This window comes from Cottoperca gobio, chromosome 19, assembly GCF_900634415.1.
Source record: "Cottoperca gobio chromosome 19, fCotGob3.1, whole genome shotgun sequence".
Classification (NCBI taxonomy): domain Eukaryota; kingdom Metazoa; phylum Chordata; class Actinopteri; order Perciformes; family Bovichtidae; genus Cottoperca; species Cottoperca gobio.
In genome coordinates, this window is record NC_041373.1 from 7,920,035 (window position 1) to 7,947,081 (window position 27,047).

At 40.2% G+C, this 27,047-nt stretch overlaps 2 protein-coding genes across 2 annotated transcripts; one reads left to right on the top strand and one right to left on the bottom strand.

Moving 5' to 3' along the window:
- Window positions 1-1,588: 1,588 nt before the first annotated feature.
- On the top strand, window positions 1,589-20,072 carry col1a1b (collagen, type I, alpha 1b). Its single transcript, XM_029456157.1, has 51 exons — window positions 1,589-1,805; window positions 3,294-3,488; window positions 4,023-4,042; window positions 4,244-4,282; window positions 5,118-5,210; window positions 5,765-5,833; window positions 5,944-5,988; window positions 6,147-6,200; window positions 6,561-6,614; window positions 6,819-6,872; window positions 7,255-7,308; window positions 7,398-7,451; window positions 7,567-7,611; window positions 7,729-7,782; window positions 7,893-7,937; window positions 8,104-8,157; window positions 8,996-9,094; window positions 9,212-9,256; window positions 9,342-9,440; window positions 9,574-9,627; window positions 9,715-9,822; window positions 10,033-10,086; window positions 10,468-10,566; window positions 10,669-10,722; window positions 10,841-10,939; window positions 11,221-11,274; window positions 11,394-11,447; window positions 11,539-11,592; window positions 11,714-11,767; window positions 11,913-11,957; window positions 12,075-12,173; window positions 13,383-13,490; window positions 13,893-14,000; window positions 14,321-14,374; window positions 14,500-14,553; window positions 14,698-14,805; window positions 15,026-15,079; window positions 15,188-15,241; window positions 15,352-15,513; window positions 15,608-15,715; window positions 16,114-16,221; window positions 16,328-16,381; window positions 16,488-16,595; window positions 16,700-16,753; window positions 16,881-16,988; window positions 17,141-17,194; window positions 17,545-17,652; window positions 17,737-18,019; window positions 18,111-18,301; window positions 18,427-18,669; window positions 18,782-20,072. The coding sequence occupies exons 1-51, from the start codon at window positions 1,724-1,726 to the stop codon at window positions 18,926-18,928; spliced, it is 4,350 nt and encodes a 1,449-aa protein (XP_029312017.1). The 5' UTR covers window positions 1,589-1,723; the 3' UTR covers window positions 18,929-20,072.
- A 1,056-nt stretch (window positions 20,073-21,128) lies between these two features.
- Window positions 21,129-26,686, bottom strand: sgca (sarcoglycan, alpha). The gene is made up of 11 exons (XM_029455667.1): window positions 26,546-26,686; window positions 26,180-26,308; window positions 25,916-26,067; window positions 24,356-24,422; window positions 24,070-24,268; window positions 23,826-23,994; window positions 22,638-22,846; window positions 22,356-22,382; window positions 21,659-21,832; window positions 21,452-21,478; window positions 21,129-21,323 (listed from the first exon to the last, which is right to left on the bottom strand). Exons 1-11 carry the CDS (start codon window positions 26,580-26,582, stop codon window positions 21,317-21,319), a joined length of 1,197 nt encoding a protein of 398 aa, XP_029311527.1. The 5' UTR covers window positions 26,583-26,686; the 3' UTR covers window positions 21,129-21,316.
- Window positions 26,687-27,047: the final 361 nt, after the last annotated feature.

Below are 27,047 nucleotides of genomic sequence, written 5' to 3' on the forward strand. Positions count from 1 at the left end.
TGGAAAGCTGGAGCTATTAGATATTTGTAGCTATCTACTGCTTTTGTTGTTGTTTTTACATTGTATATCTACGTTTTCCTCAACACAAAATCATGTTACATTTTGTATTGTTTAATAGTTATGACCATTTCATACATTTTCATGTATTCAAGTTATTATCTATTATTATGCATTTTTTTTATAAACTCTTCATTTTCTTTTCTCAAAATGGATACAAGGTCTATTTCAGAATTACATCCCCCTGTACCTTACATATAAATAAAAAATAAGGTTATTCCACTATCATCAGTCTAACGTGCTTTTGTGCTTGTGATAAATGTCTGCTACTGAAAACAGGACAGGTTCTTTGGGTTGAATGTTAGAAAAAGAAGGAAGACAACAGCAGAGAGTAAATGAAAGGTCAAATTGGGCCATACTGTAGTTGTAGAAGCTGCAACGTGTCCACAGTGTAACCAGACTGCTATGTGGATCTGCCAAATTTTCTTCTCCCTGTTCCTCCCTCCCTGTCTCTAACATCATGGGATGGCCATGCCTCTTTTGGAAAAGGTGGATTTTAACACAGATTGTTGTACATGCGTTGTTCATGTTGGATTCTGGATTACTGTTTACTTTTAATGGAAACAAAGATGAAAGCACTATTTTTGATAGCCTACATTTGATTTGTATGAAGGAGTAGCAATGGTAGAGAAAGGGTTCAGATGCATAAAGGGGAGAAATAGTTTATATTGATTTCAGGTGAGCAATTGCTTTTCCTTTAGATATAGGTATACAACCTGCAACTAAATACATTGTGTGTGTAAAGTTGCAACGTTGAAACTGCAGTTGTTTGCAGGTGCTCGATACTCAGAAGGTGTACAGGCCCAGAATTAATGAATTTCAGAGTTTTAATACCAATAATAACACAAGTATGATTCCATGTCACGAATGTCTTTGAGAGATGGACACTCTTTATTACTTGTATACAAAAAACAGTTTAGTCCACATACATCTTCAAATTATCTGGGTGATATTTTAATCTCCATCTGGTTTGCTCACCGTGCGTAAATTGCGCACGAAATATGTAATTCTGAACTCATTCCTCCTTCTTTAAATAAACCACTGAGCCCATATTATCATAAAATGAAGACATTTCAATCAAACAACTGAATTAAATTTAGTCCTTAGCAGCTCCGCATATCCTTTATACAGTGGGGCCTAATGAAGGCTACACTGCAAAGTTATCTGCTCTATAAATAAAATGATCCAGTGACCAGACGATTGAATATCAGCTCAGCGACACGATGTCTCAGGTTGGATGCCGAAAAGAAACACAAAACACCCAAAACAAAAGCCTCAATTAGGAAAGTCCATGGAGAAGCAGAATATGATTTAAAAAGAAACACGTCTAAACGGCGGTGAGCCGGCGCGTAAATGGTGAGTGTCCTCATCATCCACGTTGAGCTGAAACTTGAACTTGTTTGACATGTTTAAAGACGGCCCCTCTCTCTGATGAAGGAGGGACTCTGACTTGAACATGTACAAGTTATCTGGTGGCACAGGACCTCCCCAAAAGTTTAGGCATATAAAAGCCAAGCTAACTCAATTGTTTAGGCAGTAGGAAGTTTCTGCTAGGGTCTGTATTGGAGTTACACGCGCCGGACCCTATCCTGTATGAGTGGTGTCTGAGGAGAAAAAAAAGGATTTCCCCTTTGTCTCAAAGAATCTACATGTCTAATATTTAGACATGTTCAGCTTTGTGGATATTCGGTTAGCGCTGTTGCTCAGCGCAACAGTACTTTTGGCAAGAGGTCAAGGCGAGGATGATAGTAAGTATCACTTTCAAACATTGATTTGAGTTGTTTTGGGACTGTGGCACCCTCAGGATGTGGAGTGCCCGCAAGGATGCTGGAACTGAACGTTGTGCGTGATACCTGACTCCAGTGCGCAGACATTGTAAACGTTGTTACACTGTGAGGCAGTTTTTTGGGGGAGATCTGGAACTTTTATAGATATTTTCTATATTGTGTGCTGCTCTCACTGACGTGCAGATACATGCTCAATTCTGTGCGTCTGTGCGCTGGATTGCAAACCTGAGGGGAGCAGCTGCACTGATGCGCAATGACAGGAATTCAAAAAGAGTTAAAGAAGGGCACAAGCATAAAGAAATTTGAAAATGGCAAAACCATTTGAGGAAGTCTTAATTGCAATTAGTTTGTAAAGTAGTTTTAGAAAGATTGCATGCCAGCTCACAAAGATGTGCCAGTGTCTGTAGATTCTAGCATTTTTCTCAGTAGTGTTAACATTAATGCATCAAAAGAAAGCAAAAAAAGTTTTTTGGGGAACCAAACCTGATTAAGTGGAAACCTTGAGCTGTTTTAAGTTAAAACTTTTGCACTAAAGCTTCATTAGAATGTAACACTGACATAAACAAAAACATTTTCCAATTTGTGTAAAACTTGGTTTGGTAAGCTGAAAAAAGGACAATGGAAAAAGTCTTACGTCAACAGTGAAAAAAGGTCTAGACATCAATTAATCACCAATGCAGAGAAGGGTGCGGAAGATCTGGTTCTATAGGTAAACAGCGCCGCTCAGTGGCAAACACTGGAACTGTGCATCCATCCTCCAGACCTCGGTCCTCCCACCTCCAGGGCCCAACCACATCCACCAGCCTGAAATGTGATTAGGCGCAGTGTATTTTTCCACTTATAGTGTTTGAGGAGAAAATATTGACCTACATCTGATCAGAAATATTGGATAGTGACGGTTGCTACAATTGTTCTGTTGCAACACTAAGCGATGTATTCGGACATTTACCTGAACCAAAAAGAACCGTAAACCTTCACTGATGTTACGCTTCATTAGAAGCTCTATTCCTGCTCATAAATTAGTCACTAAATACCATATTTCTATGTTTATATCCTGTTTATATGATTTAATGAAGCCATAATCTAGCTAGAATGAAACAAGTTCAAAAACGGATCTAAAAATAACAAAGTTGCTGTAAGGAAAATAAAACTAGTAAAAAAAGTCTGTGCCCCACAAGTCAGAGGCCTGAGCTGAATAGTTTACAGTCTCAAATGGAGATATTATGTTATTTTGAAGGCAGTTCTGGTGTCAGATCTGCACATCTGGTTCCCATATGCTGCACATGTGTGCAGGTGTAGCCATTGTCAACTAAATCAAACTAAATGCTTAATTCAGTTTACTGACGCCAAACCTATTTTGGGGCATTTATTGGATAGAATTTATAAGATGTTCACTCTCTTTTTCTCTTATTTAATGTTGCCAAACTCACTGTGGTTTCCTTCTCTCAGGCACATTTGGCAGCTGCTCATTAGACGGACAGTTGTACAACGACAAGGATGTATGGAAACCAGAGCCCTGCCAGATCTGCGTCTGCGACAGTGGAACCGTCATGTGCGACGAGGTGATCTGTGAGGACACATCCGACTGCGCTGATCCCATCATCCCAGACGGAGAGTGCTGCCCTATCTGCCCCGACGTCGATGGTACTTCACCTTCATCCTCCTCACCAATTCTGTGGTTAATTAGCTTTGTGGCGCCACCTAGTGCCTCCCATCTCATCTCTGACCATCCATGGCTCTCTGGCCACAAATGGACGTGAGGCCCTAAGCCTGCCTGCTCTCCCGAGGATTTTCATTCAGAAAACAATCGCTTTGGATTTACCTTTTGTGCAATTCATTTGCAATATGCATTCCTTTAACGGTGGATTTTACCTGCTCTTTGGCGAAGTCTGGCAATGAATATGTAATTTCATAACCTGTGCAGTGACACTGCAGGGTGCAACACCTAAGTCCCGTCTCCCAATACACAACACTTATATCATTTATTTCCCTCCTTTTCCTCTACATAAAATATTTAGAATCAAATGAATAGGCTTTTGTTTTAGTAATTCTGCGAAATGCTGTATTTTATGCTGTAATCAGCCCTGACGTTAACATTATTTTGTAAATGTTATGAATGTGTGTCTCATAAATGTTCTAGAGATGTTGACATTTTCTTTTTCTCTGTTGGTTCTTTAGGACCCCAGCAACCAGAACAGGTATTTAGCCCTTTTTGTTTTATATTGAAAAATGTTTGTGAATATAGTCTGAGACCAAAACTTCATATTGGCCTCTCTTTAGAGGTGCTGGCATGGGCCAGTTTAGTTTGTCATGACATGCTTATAATTTAGATGAAGATTTTTACAGCCTGGATGAAACATTGCAGCATAGACTAACTCCCTTTTTATGTCTATCCATAGCCAGGAGAGAAGGGAGAAGTTGGCCCCAATGGAGACACGGTAGGTTCCAGTTCACTCTCACCATTCAAGAGACTTTTTCAATTAAATAAATACAATGTTTTTTAGTTGAGTTGTATATATTTTCCACAAGGGCAAACTGACTGCACAAGAAAAATGTTTAAGCAACTTAGTCTTTATTGATATTCTTGAGTATGATTATTAGATCACATCACATCAGTGTTTCCCTGTTGTGTTGGTTATTGCATCATTGCTACATGTGGTTGATTAGGTTTATTTTCAGGAGATTTTTCAATAGTTTTAAAGCTATATTTATTTCTTTGTTATACATTTGACTAATTACTGACAAAACATTGGAAAATGAACACAGTCGTGTTACATGTTTGCCTCATTGAGTTTACAAGCTAAATGCTGGTAAAGCTGCTATGACATAATTGTTGATGATGACCTTTGATAATTAGGTCACAAGGTCAACAGGTCATCAAAAGTTGAAAGGTCACATAACGCAAATTGGTTTCTAAAATGAAGGAGTAGTATTAAATAATAATAATAATAATAATAGAAATAATAATAGCAATTAAAATCATTTTAAACTTTTTTTGTAAAGATGTATAATACAAAAGTAGCATTTAATCTTCAAGGTACAGCAAGTGGAAAAATGATCAATATCTGAGCATTTGAATAAGATCATATATATATATATAACAGTTTCCTTTGTCAATATAGATATTTATTTCTTAGAAAAGACAGTTTCATCTACTTTGGTTGTGCTATAATTCTTTTTGCAAGGCAAGTTAAGAATGAATTACATGAAGGAAAATTTGAAATAATTAGTAAAGAATATTGCTAACCGACTGTGTCTTCTTCTTTTCTACAGGGTGCTATTGGTCCCCCTGGCAACGATGGACTGGATGGCCAGCCTGGTCGTACCGGCCCTCCCGGCCCCCCCGGCCCCCCTGGCCTTGGCGGAGTAAGTATCTCCATGTCACAACATCCAGGAAGTCTCGGATTGCTTTTTATAGATGACTTGATTCTGTTTACGCATGAGATACAGCTTAAAAACTCTTTCACTGTAGTCCATCTGTTTCTCTCGAAGGCTGTCTTATTAAAGCTATGATCAATTTCTGTATCAGTTCCACAACAATGATACACACTTAAGGGGAAAGATCGGCAGGAGAGGCTTTGTGTTTATATCAGCACTGGGAGTGCAGACAGCTGCCCGCTCCTCAGGTTTAAATGCAGAGTATCTTGTGTTGATTTGACCCGTTTAGTGACACATGGAAGTTCCACTAAGAGTTTATACCATTTTAATGTTAAAGTGTTAAAGTGTTAAAATGTAACTGATACAGGATCAAATATGTGTTTGCTCTGATCAATTCATACTCGTCTGCTGAAATAGAAATCTTTATATTGCAGCAAGTGATTCAGAGTGACTTTTCCAGTTTTTGTGATACATGAACTTTAAAAATGTTTTTTCTCCAAAGCTCAGGGACTAATTTCTTTCCTTCTCTTCTCCCCTTACAGAACTTCTCTCCTCAGATGGGGTATGTTGACCACTCCAAATCCAGTGGCCCACCTGTCCCTGGCCCAATGGTATGAAGGCTCTTTCTCAATGTACCTGCCTTGCTAATATGCAACAAGTTCCTGTTTAGACTAAATAATAAAGAGAAACTAATGGTGTTTTTTCTCATCATTATCAACAGGGCCCCATGGGTCCTCGTGGTCCTCCTGGACCCCCTGGCTCCTCTGTAAGTATTTCTTTATCAGTTCAGAGTCCTATTTTGACAATACACTTCGTCAACATTTCAAACAGAATTGGATCAGATATGTGACACTGCATCTAAGATAAATGCATAAACATGAAGAAGATGTGGTGTTGATTTCTGTTGTTCTTTTTGTCCATCAGGGTCCTCAGGGTTTCAATGGCCCCTCCGGAGAGCCCGGTGAGCCCGGAGCTTCTGTGAGTACACAATATGTTCTACTAAATACAAGTTTCTCTTGCTCTGTCTGAGCGATGTCCACATTAATGAGGCACAACACTATGCCGTGGTTCTCTTTAGCTTTAAACTGAATGAGGAAATCCAGAAGTCTGCATGATTCCATTTTATAAATGATACTTATTATGGATTTCTTTTTAACATGTCACTTCCTGTGTTCCACTTTCTGTTGTACCCACTGACACACATCTGCACTTTTTCTCTGTGATAAGTCCCCTCTCACCCCCTCTTCTTTTCCCTTGACACAGTGGATATTCATACACTCTCTTGAAATAGTCAACATTGATTTGGTGCTAATCCAGTCATTTATTTGTGTTTTCTAGGGTGCCATGGGTCCCCGTGGTGCCGCTGGACCCCTTGGAAAGAACGGAGATGATGTAAGTGATTCATTGATTATTTCCTTCCAGTTTGTTGTGCAGTTATATCTATGTATAACCAAAGGAAAGACATTTCATTGGTCCTTCTAACACTAAACCTTTGTCCTTCTGATATATGTCATTCATTATTTGTCTGAAGGAGACATTCCTATTCAGTTAGAGGTGATATCTCACATACTAACCTCCTCTGTGTGTCTTCAACAGGGTGAGCCTGGCAAAGCTGGTCGCCCCGGTGAGCGTGGAGCCGCTGGCCCTCAGGTGAATACTACATTAATATTAATACATTTTATTTATATATCAAAAACTTCCCAGACATAACAATAGAAATCACAATTACAATTATAATAAGTTCAATGCAGCCAAGAAATAGAAACTGATAAAAGACAATGAATACAAATATTTAAAATATATCAATGAAAAAAAAGCATAAAACTAAAAGAAAAACTCTAAAAAGTATTTTCTATAAAAATGAATTTTTAAAAGAGGCTTCTGTGTGGAACCTGTTGCTCAGCATGCTGATCATTACACCATTTTTAGTGTAATTATTATTACTTTCCAGTAGGTCAGAAAACGAAAATGCATCAGGCATGTTTGTTTCTGAAACTCACTTATTAACATATCTCTTGCTTTCCTCCTGCAGGGTGCTCGTGGATTCCCCGGAACCCCCGGACTCCCCGGCATCAAGGGACACAGAGTGAGTTTGGAAGAACATTAAAAATAAAACAAAAGAAATCACTATTTTCAACTGACGTGGTGATTGACACTGCATGATTTTGTGCGCAGGGATTCAGCGGTCTGGATGGATCTAAGGGAGAGGGTGGACCCGCTGGCCCCAAGGTAGGAGAGCAGGATGTGCTGTTGCTCACCAAAGCAGCACCAAACCACAATTTCAGTTTCAACCACTCAATACAAAACTCTCACAGCTGATTCTTCCTTCTCTATTTGTCTATAGGGAGAGGGTGGTGTATCTGGTGAGAACGGTATCCCCGGCGCCATGGTACGCTTTTGTCTCATCTCAATCAATTTATTGAAACGTTCATCACTCTGATCTGATTCATATCTACAAAAAGGAGTCAAATTGTCAAGTTAATATTGTTTTTTTTGTTTTTTCTAGGGTTCACGTGGTCTTCCTGGTGAGAGAGGCCGCCCTGGAGCTCCTGGCCCTTCTGTAAGCACTGCTATTCCTATCATACTGTAATAATATTTGATTTGAGTACATACTTTTATACAGATATGATTCCTGCAAATCACTAATCTCCTCCTTCTCCTCCTCTGCAGGGTGCTCGTGGTAATGATGGCAACAGTGGTGCTGCTGGACCCCCTGTAAGTATTATGTTTTTAATAAGGTGCCTTAATTCTAGCTGGAAATTTAAGATCATATCACCCATGTTAAACTATGCGATGAGTGCTATATTAAAGGCTTTGATGCACTGCTCTGTAATTAGCAGTCGATCAAATTTACGAATGTCTTTGTGTCTTTGTATTTCAGGGACCTACCGGACCCGCTGGTTCCCCAGGTTTCCCCGGTGGTGCTGGAGCTAAGGTAAGTTTCCCAATACAATTTTTCTTCAGGAAGGGACATATTTTAACTCATCAGCCCTCACCACATTGGTTATCCACCCGACTCGCTGTCTCAATGTCTCCCTGGTCTTCTTCATTAGTAGGAAGACTGGGGACATTAATAGCCTGCAAGGATATAGTAGGATATGTTAATGTTTGGTGTTGAAACTTCCCATTGCTACTTCCCAAACATGTAATAGATTAATTATACTCTCCATTGTACATCATCAACCATTAGGCAGCGTGGTGTAAAACTGAAATGATGTGGCCTAATACTGGATGCCCCAGGTGAACACTGTAGCCACCAGATGGCCTCAGTAGACCTCTAATGGCACCTTGGATGATCTATTATAATATCCTGTAACTGTCACCTATTGTGAAGTCACACACACAGCTGGATCATTTTCAGAATTCAGAAACTGGGCAACAGCTGGATCAAACTACTCGTGCAATGAACTCATTTTAGATTAGTGTGGCGATTAGAGTGGCTTCAAAAAATAGTTTTGGATCCGCTCCTTGTCCCATGTTACATACTTAGATGAAAATTGGGCCAGTAGTTTTTCCTTAATCCTGCTAATGAACAAACTGAACCCAAAACATCACCTACCCACTAGCATCAATAAACTAGGGAAACATGCCACCGTTTTTATAGACTATTAACTTATCTTAACTTATCTTACTATCTAAATGTAATTTAATTCTATATTAAATCCAACTTTGGCATTGACTTGCTTATTTGATCATGATTTATAAATGATTGATTAGGAAACTTACAATATTCAAGTTGCAGATTTCTGAGACATTGCTGCTTCCCTTCACAGGGAGAGACTGGTGTTCCAGGAGGACGTGGAAATGAGGGACCCCAAGGAGCCCGTGGTGAGTCTGGTAACCCAGGACCTTCTGGATCCGCTGGAGCTGCTGTGAGTAGATATACTGGATTCTCTTTTACATAATGTCTAATCCTTTTCACATGGAAAGGATAAAATAGAAATGCTAAATGCAAATCAGTGCTAAACACATTTCATATCTCTCGACAGGGTGCCGCCGGAAGCGATGGCTCAGCTGGTGCTAAGGGTTCTCCTGTAAGTATCATACTCACTCATCATGTTTATGCCGCTTGAATCCTGCACATCAAATGTTCTGACGCCCGACTCTCTGATCCTGCAGGGTGCTGTTGGTATTGCTGGTGCTCCTGGTTTCCCCGGATCTCGTGGTCCTTCTGGAGCTCAGGGAGCTGTCGGTGCTCCCGGTTCCAAGGGAAACAACGTGAGTAAACGATTGATTGTGTGAATTATTTTGTCATCAACATACATTTATGGGCCTTATTCATCAAACTCAGGAACATATTGGGATATGAGACCTGAGAGCCAACATTAAATGTGTGTGCTTCTGCCAACAGGGTGACCACGGTCTTCCTGGTCCTAAAGGAGAGCCTGGTGCCAAGGGAGAGTCTGTAAGTTACAAAATACATTACATTAGTTCACCATTCTGCATGATTTTAGAAAAGAAGTGTTTCTAATGGCCTTACTTTCTTCTCCAGGGCCCCGCTGGAGTTCAGGGACTTCCTGGCTCCTCTGGTGAGGAAGGCAAGAGAGGAGGCCGTGGAGAGCCCGGCGGTGCTGGAGCCCGTGGACCCCCTGGAGAGCGTGTATGTACATTCTACAACACACTTTTATCATATCAACATATCAAGCTTCACTCATGGTAATAAAACAACAATACAACCCTGTAATCAGTGTTTTTAAATAGACTTCTATATATTTTACAGTATGTTAAATTCCCAGGGGGATTCACCCTGAAGTTTGAGCATCTACACCACAGTTACTGACATGGTTGGTGTGTCTGTTTGTTCCTTTAGGGTTCCCCTGGTGCTCGTGGTTTCCCTGGTGCTGATGGAACTGCTGGTGGAAAGGTGAGTTAATCAATCTAGATATATGAGTCCTCAAACAGGTCATACATTTGTCAAACTTTGATCTGGCTTAACATATTCACACCTAACTCGTCAGAAAACCAAAACAAAGATTTAGTTGTTAATTTCATTAACAAAAACTATGACTAAATATTTTTCCATGACTAAGACGAGACAATGACGAGACTGCACCAACGTCCTAAACGACCATAGTATGATAAAAACTAACAAGGATATTTGAAATGAGACTGAATAAAAAAACTAATACCTGACCAAATGAATGATGTTAAGAAAATCAAACCTTCCAATTAACTGGAGACAATAGATCATAAACTGCCCCCACCTGTGTAGATTTCTCCTGACTGTTCCCCACTTGTATGACAGGGAGGCCCTGGTGAGCGTGGCGCCAACGGTGCAGTGGGAGCTCAGGGAGCCACTGGTGAGTCTGGAAGCTCCGGTGGTCCTGGCGCACCTGGACCCAAGGTGAGTCCTGCAACACAGAAATCAACAGAAGCAAATACACAAAGTGTAGCTGTTGTACCTGAATTTTATCTTCATACTCACTGAATGGTTTTCCCTCCACAGGGTATGGCTGGTAGCCCCGGAAGCCCCGGTCCTGATGGAAAACCTGGACCTGCTGTAAGTACTGACATGTGTTTAATACAACAAAGAAGAACTGCAGCTTGTAAACGTTCCATTTAATCATGATAGGAGAGTCTTTTTTCTCAGTATTTTCCTGTCTTCTGATGATCTTTAGGGAGCCGCTGGACAAATTGGACGCTCTGGACCTGCTGGCGCTAACGGAGCCAGAGGACAGCCTGGAGTTATGGGATTCCCCGGACCCAAGGGAGTTAATGTGAGTTAACAGTCCTGCTCATTTTGTTTCTAAACGCAAAAATAGATCTTTTCAGGAGGTGCGTTTGAGAGCATTCTTCCTTGCTACTTTGTTAGAGCCTTTTGAATCTTATCAATACTATGCAGTTGTAGAACATAACTCAAATATGAGATCAGCAAGACATCAGTAATATCTACTTCAGTGTTGTGTTTTTCAACCCATGAAAGTAAAATCTAAGAGAAATACTGATGTAAAAGTCCTTATTCAGCAGATGTAAGTGTGGACTTTGCTCTTCTTAACAGGGTGAGGGTGGTAAGCCCGGTGAGAGAGGACCCGGTGGTGCTATTGGTGCTGTTGTAAGTACCTGTATATTTTTATACAAATGAAACTCTACCAGTGTAAAATAAGTTTTCTGTCAAAATGAAAGTACATGAAAACAGTTGATAATTGGTTTGGGTTATGTTTCCGTTCACAGGGTGCTGCTGGCAAAGACGGTGACGTTGGTGCTCCTGGACCTTCTGGTATCGCTGTATGTATCTCATCTTTTAAACCTAATTTAAACTAAAGCATGTCACTGTTTGCAAGGTTTCTCATCATTGAGTTTGCTTCTTTCTGTTCAGGGACCTGCTGGAGAGAAGGGAGAGCAGGGACCTGCTGGTTCCGGTGGGTTCCAGGTGGGTTTTGATAATGTCTCATCAGCCTAAGCACTGTCTTTTGTTTCGTCGATATATCTCTGAGCTGGGCCACAAATCAACTTGTTAACCCTAAAATCTTCCACCTTTCTTCCTTGTTCAGGGTCTTCCCGGACCCCAAGGTGCTACTGGTGAGACTGGCAAGCCTGGTGAGCAGGTAAGAGTCACAATGCCCAAATCTTTTTCTACACAAATATAGTCAGATATAAAACCCATAGATTTCAATTTCCTTGACATCAAACACCTGTTGCTTTCTGGTGTTTCCTGGGAGATTCCTCAATTAAATTGTCTCTTTTGTTCAGGGTGCTGGTGGTGAGGCTGGACCCCATGGCCCATCTGGACCAAGAGTGAGTACATCCTGCATTTCAGAAACAAAGCATTTTCATCATCCATGAAAAAACCCTGTTCCTCTGGCCTTTAGATAAAGTGATCATGACCCATGTCGTGTCCCTTCTCTTCTTTAGGGCGACAGAGGATTCCCCGGTGAGCGCGGTGCCACCGGCGTTGTTGGCCCAATTGGAAGCCGTGGTGCTCCTGGCTCTGCTGGTAGCGATGGAGCCAAGGTAGGGTATAAAAGAAAAAAGTTCTAAAACAGTTCTTGAAATGATAAAGAACAAAACATAATGTCCATAACAATGTCAGTTATCAACAAGTGCAAAATTATCAATATGAAGTATAATAGGCAGGTCAGTTTTATTTATGTAGCACATTTCAACAACAATTGAAAGTGCGTCGAGACAAAGTGCAAAAAGAAACACTCCACAAAAGGACATTCAAATAGCATTAAGAACATTGAAGAGACAAGAGAATAGAACATTATTAAATAGAATAAGACAGGTGTAAAATACAAGAATGAAAGTTTCAGTGCAGTATAAGAAGTGAATAATTATTTGATTTAATAAAAGGCAGTGGCAAACAGAAAAGTATTTGCAGAGAATTGCACGTGATTGGACGTGAAGTTTTCCGGGGGTTTGTTACAGAAAAATGGTTCATAAGAGGCAAATAAATATTAATCCACGACCACAAAGGACAGTCCAACATCCTTACAAGTACAAGTATGAATCCCTGTTTAAGAAAGTTATGCAGCATGATTTTACAAAAAAACCCAAAACATCCTACAGCATTCACACAGCTGCTTTATCTCCTTATTCCTTTTTATTTCCACAATTCTTTAATGAGGAACTATATATTATATATATTATAAATACTCACTATTAGTCCATCTACAGAAACCTCTGTGTTCATGATGAGGTCCATTGTACTGGTATCATTTGTATAATATTTTCTTGTATGAGTCATTCACATATGCTGAAATCAATGATATCGTTACATGTGTTCTGGTCTATGCTGGCTTTAGGATAATCAACACTTTTTATATCCATATTCATACACATGTATAGCTGAGATTAATCCAGTGTCTGGCTTACACACATGTATGAACTGACATGAGAATAGAAGACTTTTCTTTCTTCTCTTTGATATTGCTAATCACACATCTACACTCTCCTGTGGTCAACTATTTACATTTAAAGGGATAGGTTTACTGTTTTCCACCATTCACTATCAGGAATAGCAGCTTAACCTTTGAGTAACCAACCAATCTGCTGCATCATCTTAAAATAACCTTTATTTATGAAGCCCTTTCCCTTACACACATTTACCAGTTGTCCACTGTGTATTGCAAATTATTTCAATGGTGCGTCCAGCTGATCATCAATAGATAATAATGTGTATATTTCTGTGTGTGTGTGTGTGTGTGTGTGTGTGTGTAGGGAGAGGCTGGTGCTGGTGGTGCCCCCGGTGGTCAGGGATCCCCCGGTATGCAGGGAATGCCCGGTGAGCGTGGATCTGGTGGTCTGTCCGGTCTCAAGGGAGAGAGAGTAAGTATTACACCTGTCCTGTCTCTTTTAAAGCTGTACAATGTATTTAAACCCAAGAAAATCATAATTAGCATTTATTATGACAAAAGCAAATCGGAAGCCATTTGATTCAAAGGTCATTGTAATGTTTTCAGAGCTTAAAGGAAGAGAAAAGTAACACTCACTGTGTTTAATTACTCAGTCAAGAATGAGGTATTTTCCTGTAAATGTTGTGTTAAATTTACCTGATAAATAGCAGAAATTGGTTAATGAAATGTAAGCAAGTAAAGAAAGATACTTGTTACTAATCAGCCAAATATAAAGCAGTGACATATCTGGGTTCTCATAACTAAGTAAGGATGGGTAAACCTTTGTTATTTTAAATATCATCACAAGTGAGATTATGACACTTTCTTTCTTCAGGGTGAGGCTGGAGGCAAGGGAGCTGATGGTGTTGCCGGCAAAGATGGCGGGCGTGGTATGACCGGTGCTATTGGAGTTCCTGGACCCCCTGGTGCTCAGGGTGAGAAGGTGAGACCCTGTTTTAACCTACAAATATCAGTGATCCAGGTTTATGATCTTTGCTGTATTGTTTTTCTCTTATCATCTCCTTGCAGTATCTTTAATCACAAATGTTTATGCATATTAAATAAGGGGTCTTATTTTTCAGAAATGGTCATTCAAGCAATCACATAATTATCTGAAATAGTATGATAGTATAAAAACAAGACATAGGTCAGTTCAGTTTTGTTTTTGTTAACACATTTGGTTTCTTGGCACAACGTGATGTAAGACTCATGATATCAGTGTTCAGGATGACTGCTGACCTTCTTCTTCACCTCTGGTTTTAGGGTGAGGGTGGAGCTGTTGGAGTTGCTGGACCCACCGGTCCTCGTGGTTCCTCTGTAAGTACACCTGATTGAGGATCAGAAAACAAACTCAAGATAAACATTTAACTGGATTTGTATCTTACAAGATGCAGAAAATCATGATGACTGAATGTCCCTAAATCTCCTCATTACTTTAACAGGGCGAGCGTGGAGAGAACGGACCTTCTGGACCTGCTGGATTCGCTGGATCTCCTGTAAGAATCGCACACATTATATTTTACACCAAAACTGATATTCTTCTACAGATTTATATTCTTTCGATCATAAGATCATAAGATTAAAGCTGGCGCAAGAAAGCATGTGTATTAAGTGTTTCTTCTCTTGCCCTTGAACCTCAGGGTGCTGATGGTCAGCCCGGTGCCAAGGGAGAGAGTGGTGACTCTGGACCCAAGGGAGACGCTGGTGCTCCTGGACCCGGTGGACCTGTTGGAGGTTCTGGACCTCAGGTAGGCACTCAAGTCACACAAATGCATACCGTGGTGTAATCATGGAAAACACTCAAGTCACAACTTTACATCAATAAAAGTGCTGAGTTCAGTATTTATATTTCATTATTGATGCCATATGGAGTTAATAATTAATCTTATAAATGGAAATCTTTTCATAATGTCATATTTATTCCCATCCCATTATTAATTGTGCTTCCTTGTTGTTTTCTGCCAACAGGGACCTTCTGGACCCGCTGGACCTAAAGGTGCTCGTGGTGGTGCTGGATCCCCTGTAAGTTTCCCATCAACCTGTGAGACTTGGTAGAATTAGATCTGTGATAATGATGGTGATGTTTTAAGCCCATGTTCTCTTTGTGTGTGTGTGTGTGTGTGTGTGTAGGGTGCTACTGGTTTCCCCGGACCTGCCGGCAGAGTTGGACCCTCTGGCCCATCTGTAAGTTTCACCAAATCCACATAACCAGCTGCAATAACTCTTTAAAAAATCTCCATCATGGCCTTGAGCACAGTTTCATTCACTAACCTGAATCTTTTGCATGTCTCCAGGGAGCTGGTGGACCCCCCGGACCTAATGGACCCGTTGGCAAAGATGGAATAAGAGGAGGTCGTGGTGAGCCTGGTCCAGCTGGTCGCCCCGGTGAGAGTGGTGCTAGTGGACCCGCAGGACTTACTGGAGAGAAAGGATCTCCTGGTTCTGATGGAGCCCCTGTGAGTGCCCGCTATAATTCTGACATAAATGTTCCGCCAAGTGATTTATTTTCAATGATGTGTCTGCTAACTGATTGTGTGTCGTCCTGTGCAGGGTACCTCTGGTATATCCGGACCTCAAGGTATTGCTGGACAGCGTGGTATGGTCGGTCTCCCTGGACAGCGTGGAGAGCGTGGTTTCTCTGGTCTGCCTGGAACATCTGTGAGTATTCACCATGACCAGAGTCCATATCTATAACATATATTCTATCTTATCCAATAGAGCTGCAACGATTAGTTAACAACGGAAATGGCAGAAAATGCTGTTTGCAGCCTCAGCTTTTTTCTGTTTACATCATATTTAAGAGAACATGTTTGGGTTTTGAACTGACAAAACAAGACATTTAAAGGCATCACCTTGGAAACTTAGATGGACATTGCTATGGAAGATTTAGTGTTTCCGATCCATAAGGACAGGACAGAATTGTACATATGTACACATGAAAGTACCTTTTACACAAAATGTGTTTCTCATAATTTTATACCACACTTGAGCCCAGGATGCTATCCTCGGAGCTTCCACTTGCATGCAGGGAACTGACCTCTTTTGCTTTTCTTTAGGGCGAGCCTGGAAAGCAGGGACCTTCTGGACTTCATGGTGAGCGTGGACTCCCTGGACCTGCTGGACCCCCTGGACTGTCCGGTGCTTCCGGAGAGGCTGGTCGTGAGGTATGAGACAGAAAATGCACCTACAAATTTACACATTGGTAAGTGATGCCTGTATTAGCGTTGATAAATATTATAATGATTGGCCATCCTCGCTTCTGTTCCACAGGGATCCACCGGTAACGATGGTTCCTCTGGTCGCGACGGAGCTGCCGGCCCCAAGGTAACCCTTCTCCTCCTCTGGATTTATTTCCATTACTCTTAATCCACAAAATGACCCTTTACTGTAGCTGCCTTGCATTGTCTAACTGGAGATTTGCTTCCTGTAGGGAGACCGTGGTGAGTCTGGTATGTCTGGACCCCCCGGACCCCCTGGTGCTCCTGGAGCCCCCGGAGCTGTCGGTTCCTCTGGCAAAGGTGGTGATCGTGGAGAGTCTGTAAGCCCCTTTTCTGCTTATCTTGAAGAACATTTAACTAAATCTGAGAATTTGCAGAAGAGTTTAGATTTGATCTAATTTTTCCTACTCACTCTTTCCTTTAGGGTCCCGCTGGTTCTGCCGGCCCTGGTGGCCCTGCTGGTGTCCGTGGACCCGCTGTACGTTCATCATCAGATAATAAGCATCATATTTAAATGTGGATTTGAGATATTGCTCCAGTCTCATGTTGACTCATGAGTTTATGAACCTGAGACGGCATGTTGACCTCCTGTTGCTTCCATTCAGGGCCCTGCTGGTTTAAAGGGAGACAGAGGAGAGGCTGGTGAGGCTGGAGACAGAGGACACAAGGGACACAGAGGATTCACCGGCATGCAGGGTCTGCCCGGCCAATCTGTAAGTAACTGTTTCACAGTGGTAGAGTATAGCAAGCAAAAGTGTACAGATAACTGCATCAAACAAATCTATTTTCTCACTTTGTAATTAAAAAAAAATTCTGAAATGCATAACTGGTAATATTTGATATTCACATCTTCTTCTACCTCTAGGGAACTTCTGGAGAGAGAGGACCTGCTGGTGCTTCTGGACCCGCTGGACCCAGAGTAAGTACATTTGCTTTACTAAACAAACACAAAACATTTACTTACTACCAATGTGATACTTGGACAGTCTGTCTTTAGTCTTCCGCATCATTTGTCAACTGTAAAAGGACAGAACAAAAACATTGAAAATTATTATTACGACTTCATATGTTATAATTATTGACACATTTACTAGTTTTACACATGCACATAATGTCAAGCTAAACTGTGAATGAATTGATGATAGATTTGTCCTATTGAGATCAAAGGTGCAGAAAATGACAGGGAAGACGATAGTTATACACAGAAAGAAAAAGAAGACTTGGACATGCTTTCTCTCATTAAGTGATCATGTGGCTCTTGCTCCACAGGGACCTTCTGGATCTAATGGCTCCCCTGGTAAGGATGGCATGAACGGTCTGCCCGGACCCATCGGACCCCCTGGACCTCGTGGTCGCAATGGAGAGATGGGACCTTCCGTAAGTTGCATTACGATCTTTGTTTTAAGCAAATACTTTGAATGTGTCTTCAGTTTGTAAACTTCCTGGTGTTGCTGAAAACAGGGTCCTCCAGGAGTTCCCGGACCCGCTGGACCCCCCGGACCTCCCGGCAGTGGATTCGACTTCATCAGCCAGCCCATTCAGGAGAAGGCACCCGATCCCTTCCGTGGCGGCCACTACCGCGCTGACGACCCCAAAGTGATGCAAGATCGCGACATGGAGGTCGACACCACCCTCAAGACCCTGACTCAGAAGGTTGAGAAGATCCGCAGCCCCGACGGTACCCAGAAGAGCCCAGTCCGCATGTGCCGTGACCTCAAGATGGCCCACCCTGAGTGGAAGAGCAGTAAGTGCAGATCAGAGCCCCGATGCAGCTGGTAGATATGGATAATAAGGATTAGTTTCGATTTTAACTGTTTTATGTTCCTCTTTTACAGACATGTACTGGGTTGACCCCAACCAGGGATCCACTTTGGATGCCATCAAGGTCCACTGCAACATGGAGACTGGCGAGACTTGCGTCTACCCCAGCGAGTCCAGCATCCCCATGAAGAACTGGTACCTCAGCAAGAACATCAGAGAGAAGAAGCACGTCTGGTTCAGCGAGTCCATGACAGGTGGATTCCAGGTAAGAAGTCAAAACCTTCCTGCACAAAAGATCATCACCCTCGTGAAATGTCAGACCATAGAATATCCACTGTTAAGTCTGTGTTAGTAAAGCCTGTGCACCTTTCTCCTCCCTCCGCCACGCAGTTCCAGTATGGCAGCAATGGAGCTGATTCCGAGGATGTCAGCATCCAGATGACCTTCATGCGCCTGATGTCCAACCAGGCATCTCAGAACATGACATACCACTGCAAGAACAGCATTGCCTACATGGACTCCGCCACCGGCAACCTGAAGAAGGCCCTGCTTCTCCAGGGAACCAACGATGTTGAGATCAGAGCCGAGGGCAACAGCCGCTTCACATACAGCGTCAGCGAGGATGGCTGCACGGTGAGTTTGTCCTGGAGCTTGCATTTACATACATTTCTTAAAGGGAAATATGTCAAATCATCCCTTAGAGGCGCAGTTTCTGATTTGTTTTTCTTTTCATTCCTCTCTACAGTCACACACTGGCACATGGGGCAAGACAGTCATCGACTACAAGACATCAAAAACATCCCGCCTGCCCATCATTGACATTGCTCCTATGGATGTTGGTGCACCTGATCAGGAATTTGGCGTCGAAGTTGGCCCCGTTTGCTTCTTGTAAAAAGAAAGAAATATGGACATGACATTGTTGTTTTTTTTCTAGCAGTCATCTCTAAATCCTTTTTTCTATGCATTCAAAACTCATTCGGCTGCCATTGGTCCACATGCTTAAAACCACTCTACTGAAGACGATGTTTGTGTTTTTACAATCATGCGAAGTTTTTGGGACTGCTACTTCAACCAAAACCAACCACAAGGACACTTTAAAAAGAATCGTTTGTTTCCACTGGCAACAAGAAAATAATATATACTTGTGTAAAATTTCCCCCTAGAGATTGAGAGAAAAAAAAAGATCCACACACAATGAAACACAGGTGACCTTTGCCATTTTCTACCACTGCGGGAGGACATTGAAAACAACAAGTGATGTGTACCATTTTTCTGGTGTTAAATAAATTGTAAAAAGTGTGAAGTGTCTTCTTGTATTAAATTCTTGTAAGGAACACCTAAACGTTGCTCAGACAAAGACCAGCAAAAGGGCAAAAAACAAAGAAGCTCACCTTCATTGCAATATGTAGATGGCTACCTCAAAACAAGAAATCACCACCATTTCTTTCTTAAACGAAAAGGGTATATTTTACACAAGTTTATAATGGGGAAATCAAAAACAGTCAAAGGTGCTATTACCAATTCAAAGAGGTCCAGTTATTGGTGTTTGATGGTGAAACTCACTATCATACTGTAATTATTGCCACTAATGCCTGCAGAACCTTTGGTGCTACTAAATTGACTCATTGTCTTGTTGTCTCTGCAGTGCAATTGTTTTCTTCTAAAGTGTTCTGCAAAGGTGATCACTGCAGATGTATTGCATGCAATCATGTCTTTGCAGATAAAAGCAAGTGACTCTGGTTCAATATAATTTCCCTGCACATTTGTTCAGTGTTGATCCCTCTGTCTGTTTGCCCCCTGTGGAAAACTCCTCTTCACAAAAAAAAGAAAGAAAGAAACAGCACACATCTCCCACCCTGTTGTTTATGTTGTTTGTTGATGTCTATCGCGAAGGGTTTCTTAAAAAATAATTTGAAGCGGACCCACTTTCATGGTTTCCAGGAGAGATTCTGTACTTATTTTGTACATGTATAATAAATTGAGATGTTTTTAATTATTTTGGGTGCTGAAATAAAGCATGTGAAGTGGTCTATTCAGTGGCTGAGTTTTCACTGTCCTGTTTAGCAACTGTTGTGAAACTGAAATCAGGTGTTTAGAGGATTAAGAAAATACTCCACACACTGAAGCGGCATTGCACATTTTTTAACTGGATGCATGTTACAATGAAATAGAGTTAAAATAGGGTTCAGGGATCAACTGTTCCACAACAGTTGCACTGAATACATTGCTATTAAGCAGCAGTGAAAACAAGGCCAATATCAAATAATCCAACCCGGCTTTTCCTCATTAATACAAACACATTTGCTACTTTTGATTAGATCTGTCTATGCATTCCTTTAGGAATCTGTGCTAAAACAGTATACAATGCAGCAGAGAACAAATCAAATGGTAAACAGACATGTAGCCATTGCAGTTTTCCACGATCACTTGAAAATAGGGAACTTGCAGGAGGAGGAAGTTTGTCCTCGGACCAAACTGTTAACAGGAGAGGAGAAGTGTGTTTAAATCACAAACTCCCAAATCAGATGAAGATACACCAGCGACCCCTCCTGCATATCTAGTGCAACAACAGCCGCTTTAGATGGAAGTTTAACACAAAAGGATAAAGAAAGAAACTGCTGCTGCACTGCCCTCTGATGGTTCCACATTGCCTCTATCCAAAAGCAGAAAAGATTGAACCATCATTCTTTTATAGCAAGAGATATAAAGATAATATCAACGCCATAGAACAGTAGCACCTAATCATTTTGGATGAACAAACTACAGCTACCCGACTCTGACTCATAAACATTGGTTAATCAAAGTGATGTTCCCTTCAAAGAGGGAAAGAGGTTAAATCATCACAATAAATCAGCAAATATTACAGAAACCTCAGAATACAAAGCTTGCTGTAGCTGCTTCTATTTCAACTACTACTAAAATGTATGTAAAAGGCATTAAAGGATAGGTTCACAAGTCTGTCTTAAAACAATAGTCAGGTGGTCATATGAGCATTGAAATAGGTTTTAATCTATTCTTTAAACCAAGAGATGAGAAGAAGATCATTATTTGACATCTCAGGCTTTGCCGATTGACACAACAATGAAGAATGGGGCTTTTGATCTTTTTTTTTATTGATAGTGAAAGATAGTGGAATACAGAAAATCATAAAGGGCAAACAACAATTTAACAAACTACAAACTCTTATTTAATTTTAAGAAGAAAAAAAAACATAATTTCCCACTGCAAATATAGAATCATAGACTGTATATATGTATGTAAAGATGCTTAATTCATCTTCTCATTTCCTGCAAAAACAAACAGCATGATGAGTCAGTGATCTTGGAATCATCAATAATAATCCAAGTAAAAAAACATCAAATATAGAGCAGAATGAATCCAGTGTTATAGGAGGAAGTCCCATGAGTGGGTTTACCTGGGCAGCGTGTCACTGTAAGGATCACTATAGAATTGGGAGAATAAAATAAAAAGTTGCACATTAAGAATAATTTTTACTTGTCAGTGATCAAAATGAGTCATCAATTTAAATCAGATTACAGTAATAACAATAGAAGCAGGATGCTGGTAATGACAATAATAGCAGGTTTGTGAATACATGTTAAAAAGTGTGTGGGGTCCTTACTGCTGGGCCATGATGAGGGGGATGCTGTCAGACTGCAGCGGTGGAGCCCGGTCCCCAGTCCGGCTGTTGAACATGGGCAGTGTGGACAGAGGTGTAGGAGCGCCGCGGTGTCCAGCCATGTTCCTCAGCTCATCAGTGTTCCCGTGAATAGTGTGGTGGTGGTACAGCTGAATCCTGCAGCAAACATAACATCACATACAATACGTTGTGCTTTTCTACAGCCTTTTCAGACCCAACATACGTGGTTGCTTTCATAACTACTATGCAGAGGTGGAAGAAGTAGCCTCTTCAGATCCTTTACTGGAAGGTATAATATGTAAGTTTTGCACAATAAAATGTCTCAAAACGACTAGACCTATGTTATATATTTTGTTGAGTTATGTAATTACATTATCCCAAATGTTTCCAACCATTTTCAAATCTAGAGAAATCATGTATTTTGATCGAGGTAACAGAGCGTTTCATTTGGTCGCCTGTAATGGCGTTGTACCTCTTTTGCGCATGCGTCAGCGTTATTGTTGAAGATGTCATAAATTTACTTTTTATCCAGTTTTAAGCAACATTTTTACAATACACTTTTTGGATCTTGGTTGTTTTTAACCATTTATTTTTGAAGGATTTTAGATTAAAAAAAGCAAAAAGCATTGTGTTAAGTCTGTATCAGCATCAACAAGAGGACAGTTAACAATGTACTTACTGGTTTGTTCTTGCATTCCTTTTCGTACTACAAAAAAAGAGAAAAATGTCACCGCTCAGTTTATCAGGATCAATCCAGGATTTGCCTTAAAGGGTCAGTTCACCCACATAACAGAAATGTGTGTATTCCTTCTTCCCCCTAGTGGAATCCATTGTATTGGTGTAGCTGCATGAATGTCCACAAGGGGGAAATGTTTTGTAATTTGGCGAACTGACCCGGGCCTTTATCACAACAACAATGTAGATGATTTATTTATTCAGTAGATTCAAGATGGATGCATACACTCCCTCTCGTCTGCCGAACATGATGTAGGCCAGCAGGAGTAACAGGATAATGGCGAGGATCAGGGGCACGATCACTGTCACGATGTAGTCCGGGAAGAAGTCTCTGCTCGGAGGAGACTCGGGAGGGTCGAAGTCACCTCCATCCTCCAGGATCCCCGAACCCATGGTGGGAGCGGGTGGAGCTGGCTCCTGTTTAGTCAGATCAAACTGCAGGGAAAAAGAAGGAAAAGGTCAAAGTGATTATTGTGTTTATAGTAACTGTGAGACAAATAGCAACAGGTGACAGGTTTGTTTGATCAACTGATCGTTTCAGTCATTTTTCGAGCAAAAAAGTAAAACATTTGATGCTTCCAGGTTCTTAAATGTGAGAATGTGCTGCTTTTCTTGGTTTTACATGATAGTGAGTTTAATATCTTTGGATTGTTTGTAGGACAAAACAAGACTTACACAATACGTACTTTATAGAATTGAGCATTTTCAATCAATAAGAAGAAATAACCATAAGTTGCATCCCTAACTGCAGTTCAGGACCCCTCCAGTGTGTCACAAGATAAATATGAGTTGTTGTGAAATAATTAACAGGACAAGAAGAAGAAGAAGAAGAAGAAGAAGAAGAAGAAGAAGAAGAAGAAGAAGAAGAAGAAGAAGAAGAAGAAGAAGAAGAAGAAGAAGAAGAAAACACAGTTCTGCAGTGTAGAATTATTCCTTTTTTCTGACTTTTTTCATTTATTTGGTCTTTTTTTTTTACAATCTGAAAATCGTAAGCATTTAACTAGGAAATTGAATCATGGGACGGGGTTACAAAATGGTATTGCGTTTAGAAATGATCATCTTTAAATGATGAATCAATTATTAGGTGGAAGATAGAGTGACCTTTCCTTTTTTGACGGCCTCATTTGATGGATTTCTAGGGGCCTGACAAGGTGAAAGTATATAGTATATCACAAAACAAAAGCACGATGGGAAAAAAAGACATTTAAATAATCTATTATGCCCTTAATCATCCTGTGACTACCCAGAAATAGCAGGAATAACGTTTCAACACTATTTCCTAAACATTTAGAGAGAATGGATTTTACATACAAGTCTTACATGTAAAGTCTCTAAACAAACTGCCTTGCCCATTCAGATTCATCATATTTTTTAAATCATAAAGAATTCACTTATGTGTCTTATCAGGCCTCACCAGCTCCGTCTTGCACCAGGTAATACAGTTGCTGGGAATGCTGCAGAAGCTACATCCTCCGGGTACCTTGACCTTTGCCCCTGCTGTGCACTGCTTTTCATTCTCTGGTGTGAGCACCCTTAGGAGACAATCTGAGAAATACTGCTCCGACCCAACCTTCACATACACACTGACACACATTTATAAACACACAGTTATTCCAAAGCTTAAACTTACAGCATCTCACCCACATCTCTTTGTTTACCCTTCAAAGTGTCCTGCAAGAGGGAGGGGAACTCTGCCGCCGCGGTCAAGGGCGTTGGTAAAATTGACAATTTCCAAGGCCTCTGTGTCCCACAGCTTCTGTAAATCCTGCTTTATCTCAACCTGAACAGCAGAGGGCAGCACCTTCTCAATCTCCCTCAGCTTGATGAAGAACTCTGCTTGATAGGGCAGCATCTTCTCTGTGGGTGACAGCAGTGATGTACCTCATGTCATTATTGCACTCCCTTATTTAACTGTATATACAATATCATTTCAATCACCCTTACCCGCAGTGGCTTTGATCACAAGTATGTGTCTGGCTGCTTCATAGCTCCGTTTGTTGATGGCATAGATCTGTCAGAAAGAGTTTAATATATACAGTATATCATCGTTATCGGTTTTCATATTATTTCACTTCTGTCTTGTCTTGTTTGTTATTTTGCTTCTTAATTTTGTACCTTTTTTCCCCCATCAACCCGCCTTTTCCACTTCTACATTAGTTATCGGTTTCTTACATTTCCCATCAGGTTCTGGATTGTATATTACATACTAGGATTCCATGTAAAGGAATTTGCTGTGGTAAAAGTAATACAAAATAAAAGCAAGTTTTGCAACATTTAATTTAAGGAACACAAATATAAATTACAAGAAAAAAACTATAAACTATGAAAAAATACTGTACAAAATATGTACAAGCAACATAAATATAGAATAGAAGAAACATCCAATAAAAAACATTTATTTTTAAAAAGGTTAAGTAATGCATTAACTCTCTTAAGTCTTCTATTCATTGGTGAATAAAAGCATGTTTTATTTACAGTAACTTTATTTCTATTTCATGTAGAGCTGAGAAACCCTGATGATTGGGGAGTTATGTCTGTTCACAATAAAATACATTTTTGAAGGAACATTTTAAAACTTAAATAATTAAAAAATGACTTAACACTGTAACCCTTCCCCTCCCTCCTGCCATTGGTTATTATTTTCTGTGGGATGAAAATGTCCCTCTACTGTCATATTGTTTTTCTTGTTATGTTTGTCTGCCATGGAAAATGTATGATACAATCTAAATGAAGAAAAAAGAGACTTTAAATATTAATATGTTCAGTGATTTACAGGCATAAATAGAGTTTCCATAGAAAAGGCACAATGTACATAAATAGTCTGTATTATATTTTTATTTCTAAAAAGTTTATTTTTATTTTTTAGAACCTAGAATTATTCTTTAAATATATTTTTGAGTGATTATGACTAAAGATTTGTTCATTTGTAAAGGCACCTGTGTCAGTTTTCATGCGTTTTGATTTGCTTTATACAGTATTTATATTTGATTGCAGAGTTTGTGTTGAACACAGGATACCATGTGAGGTAAGGACAGTTTAAAATGTACCAAAATCATTTAATCGAGGTTAAACCCCAGAAAAGGGCTGCAGTTTGTGAATATAAGTAATGTTTTGATTAAGATGTAGAGCTGTAATCTGAAGTTACATCCAAAATGTAACATGTTTACAGTTATAATACATTCTGTTTGATTAAAAGTTCCACTTCAGAAATCTGTCATCTCTTGTTCTTCAAAGAAATGTTTCTTCCTGAATTTTTAATGTTAGTTCAAAACAACAGCACTACAAAAAAACCCAAAGCTTTTGTCTCTGAGGGGTCTGACCTGAACCTAACAGTTACCACCAATGTGTCAGATAGCTGCCTAGTTTTCAGATTTGTCTCTGTTTCTTATATATGTTTGGTCCATTATCTACAGCAACAGAAACATGTGAGAATATATACAACTAAACGGCAAAATGAGGCCAGGAATGTCATGTGCAGCATACTGACAGTGTATCACTTCATACCTCAATTATACTTTTCCCCGGAGATGTCGGTGTGCCGTACAGGAAGCCATTATTGTAAGGGTGTCTTTGGGTGAAGCGCAGCCACTCTGGGAGGTCTGGGAAATTCTGCCTGTTGCACTTAAAAATCATGGGGTCATCATACAAGCGTCCAGCTTTATAACATACAGAAAGAGGAGTAGATGGTTAAAACACATGCAATAACTAGATATATCACTTGTCATTTTGTTTCACTATGACAAAAGGGTGAATAAATATGATTCTTACCGTAGAGTTTTGACAAAGGCTCAAAGTCATTCTGGAAAGTCTCTCTCAGCAGCTCGTATGTAAATAACTTCCCCACAGGAATGGTAACTTTAATCTCTGCATTGGCCTCAAAAAATCTGACAGCACAAACTGTGTGGAAGTGTAAAAAAAACACACAAAAGATTTATCCGAATGGTCAAACAAAACCTTCAATTTGACATTAAAACATAACAACACTCAACCCCCTGAGGTTGTAGTCTAACAGTTAAAGTCTCACAATCCTTGACAGCTGGAATCAAGACCAAATGTTTACACTAAATAACAACAGACGGGCTTTCCACAGTTGTTATAATACATGCAGTTTAACTATTTCAGGAATAAACTTGCCTGTTATAAAGAAGACCCAGCTCCTGCAGCCTGCCATCTTGTTTTGGCGTGTGATTGACAGGGCCAAGCGGAGAGGGGCTTGGTCACAGCAGAAGACATGTCAGAGCTATTTTTGCCTCCCTCACCTCATAACATCCAGAGGGGTCTGTGAATGTGAGTGTGGGTTAATAAAGAGCAGTATTAGTTCCTCTGGTGATATAAAATCATATACTTTCTTACTTTAGGCATGATTTAAAGCAACTAAATACATTTACTCAAGGTACTTTACTTGAGTATTTTCATTTTCTGTTACTTTATACCTCTACTCTGCTACATTTCAGAGGGAAATATTGTAATTTTGACTCAATAACTCAGTAACTGATGGCTAAAGTTTCTATTATTTTTTAGATTAGAATTACACACATACAGAACATGTGAAGAACAAATAAAATATACACAACAGTACATAATGCAGTTAAAATGAGCTCTAGATCAGCTACATTACACTTTTTCTTGTAATGCA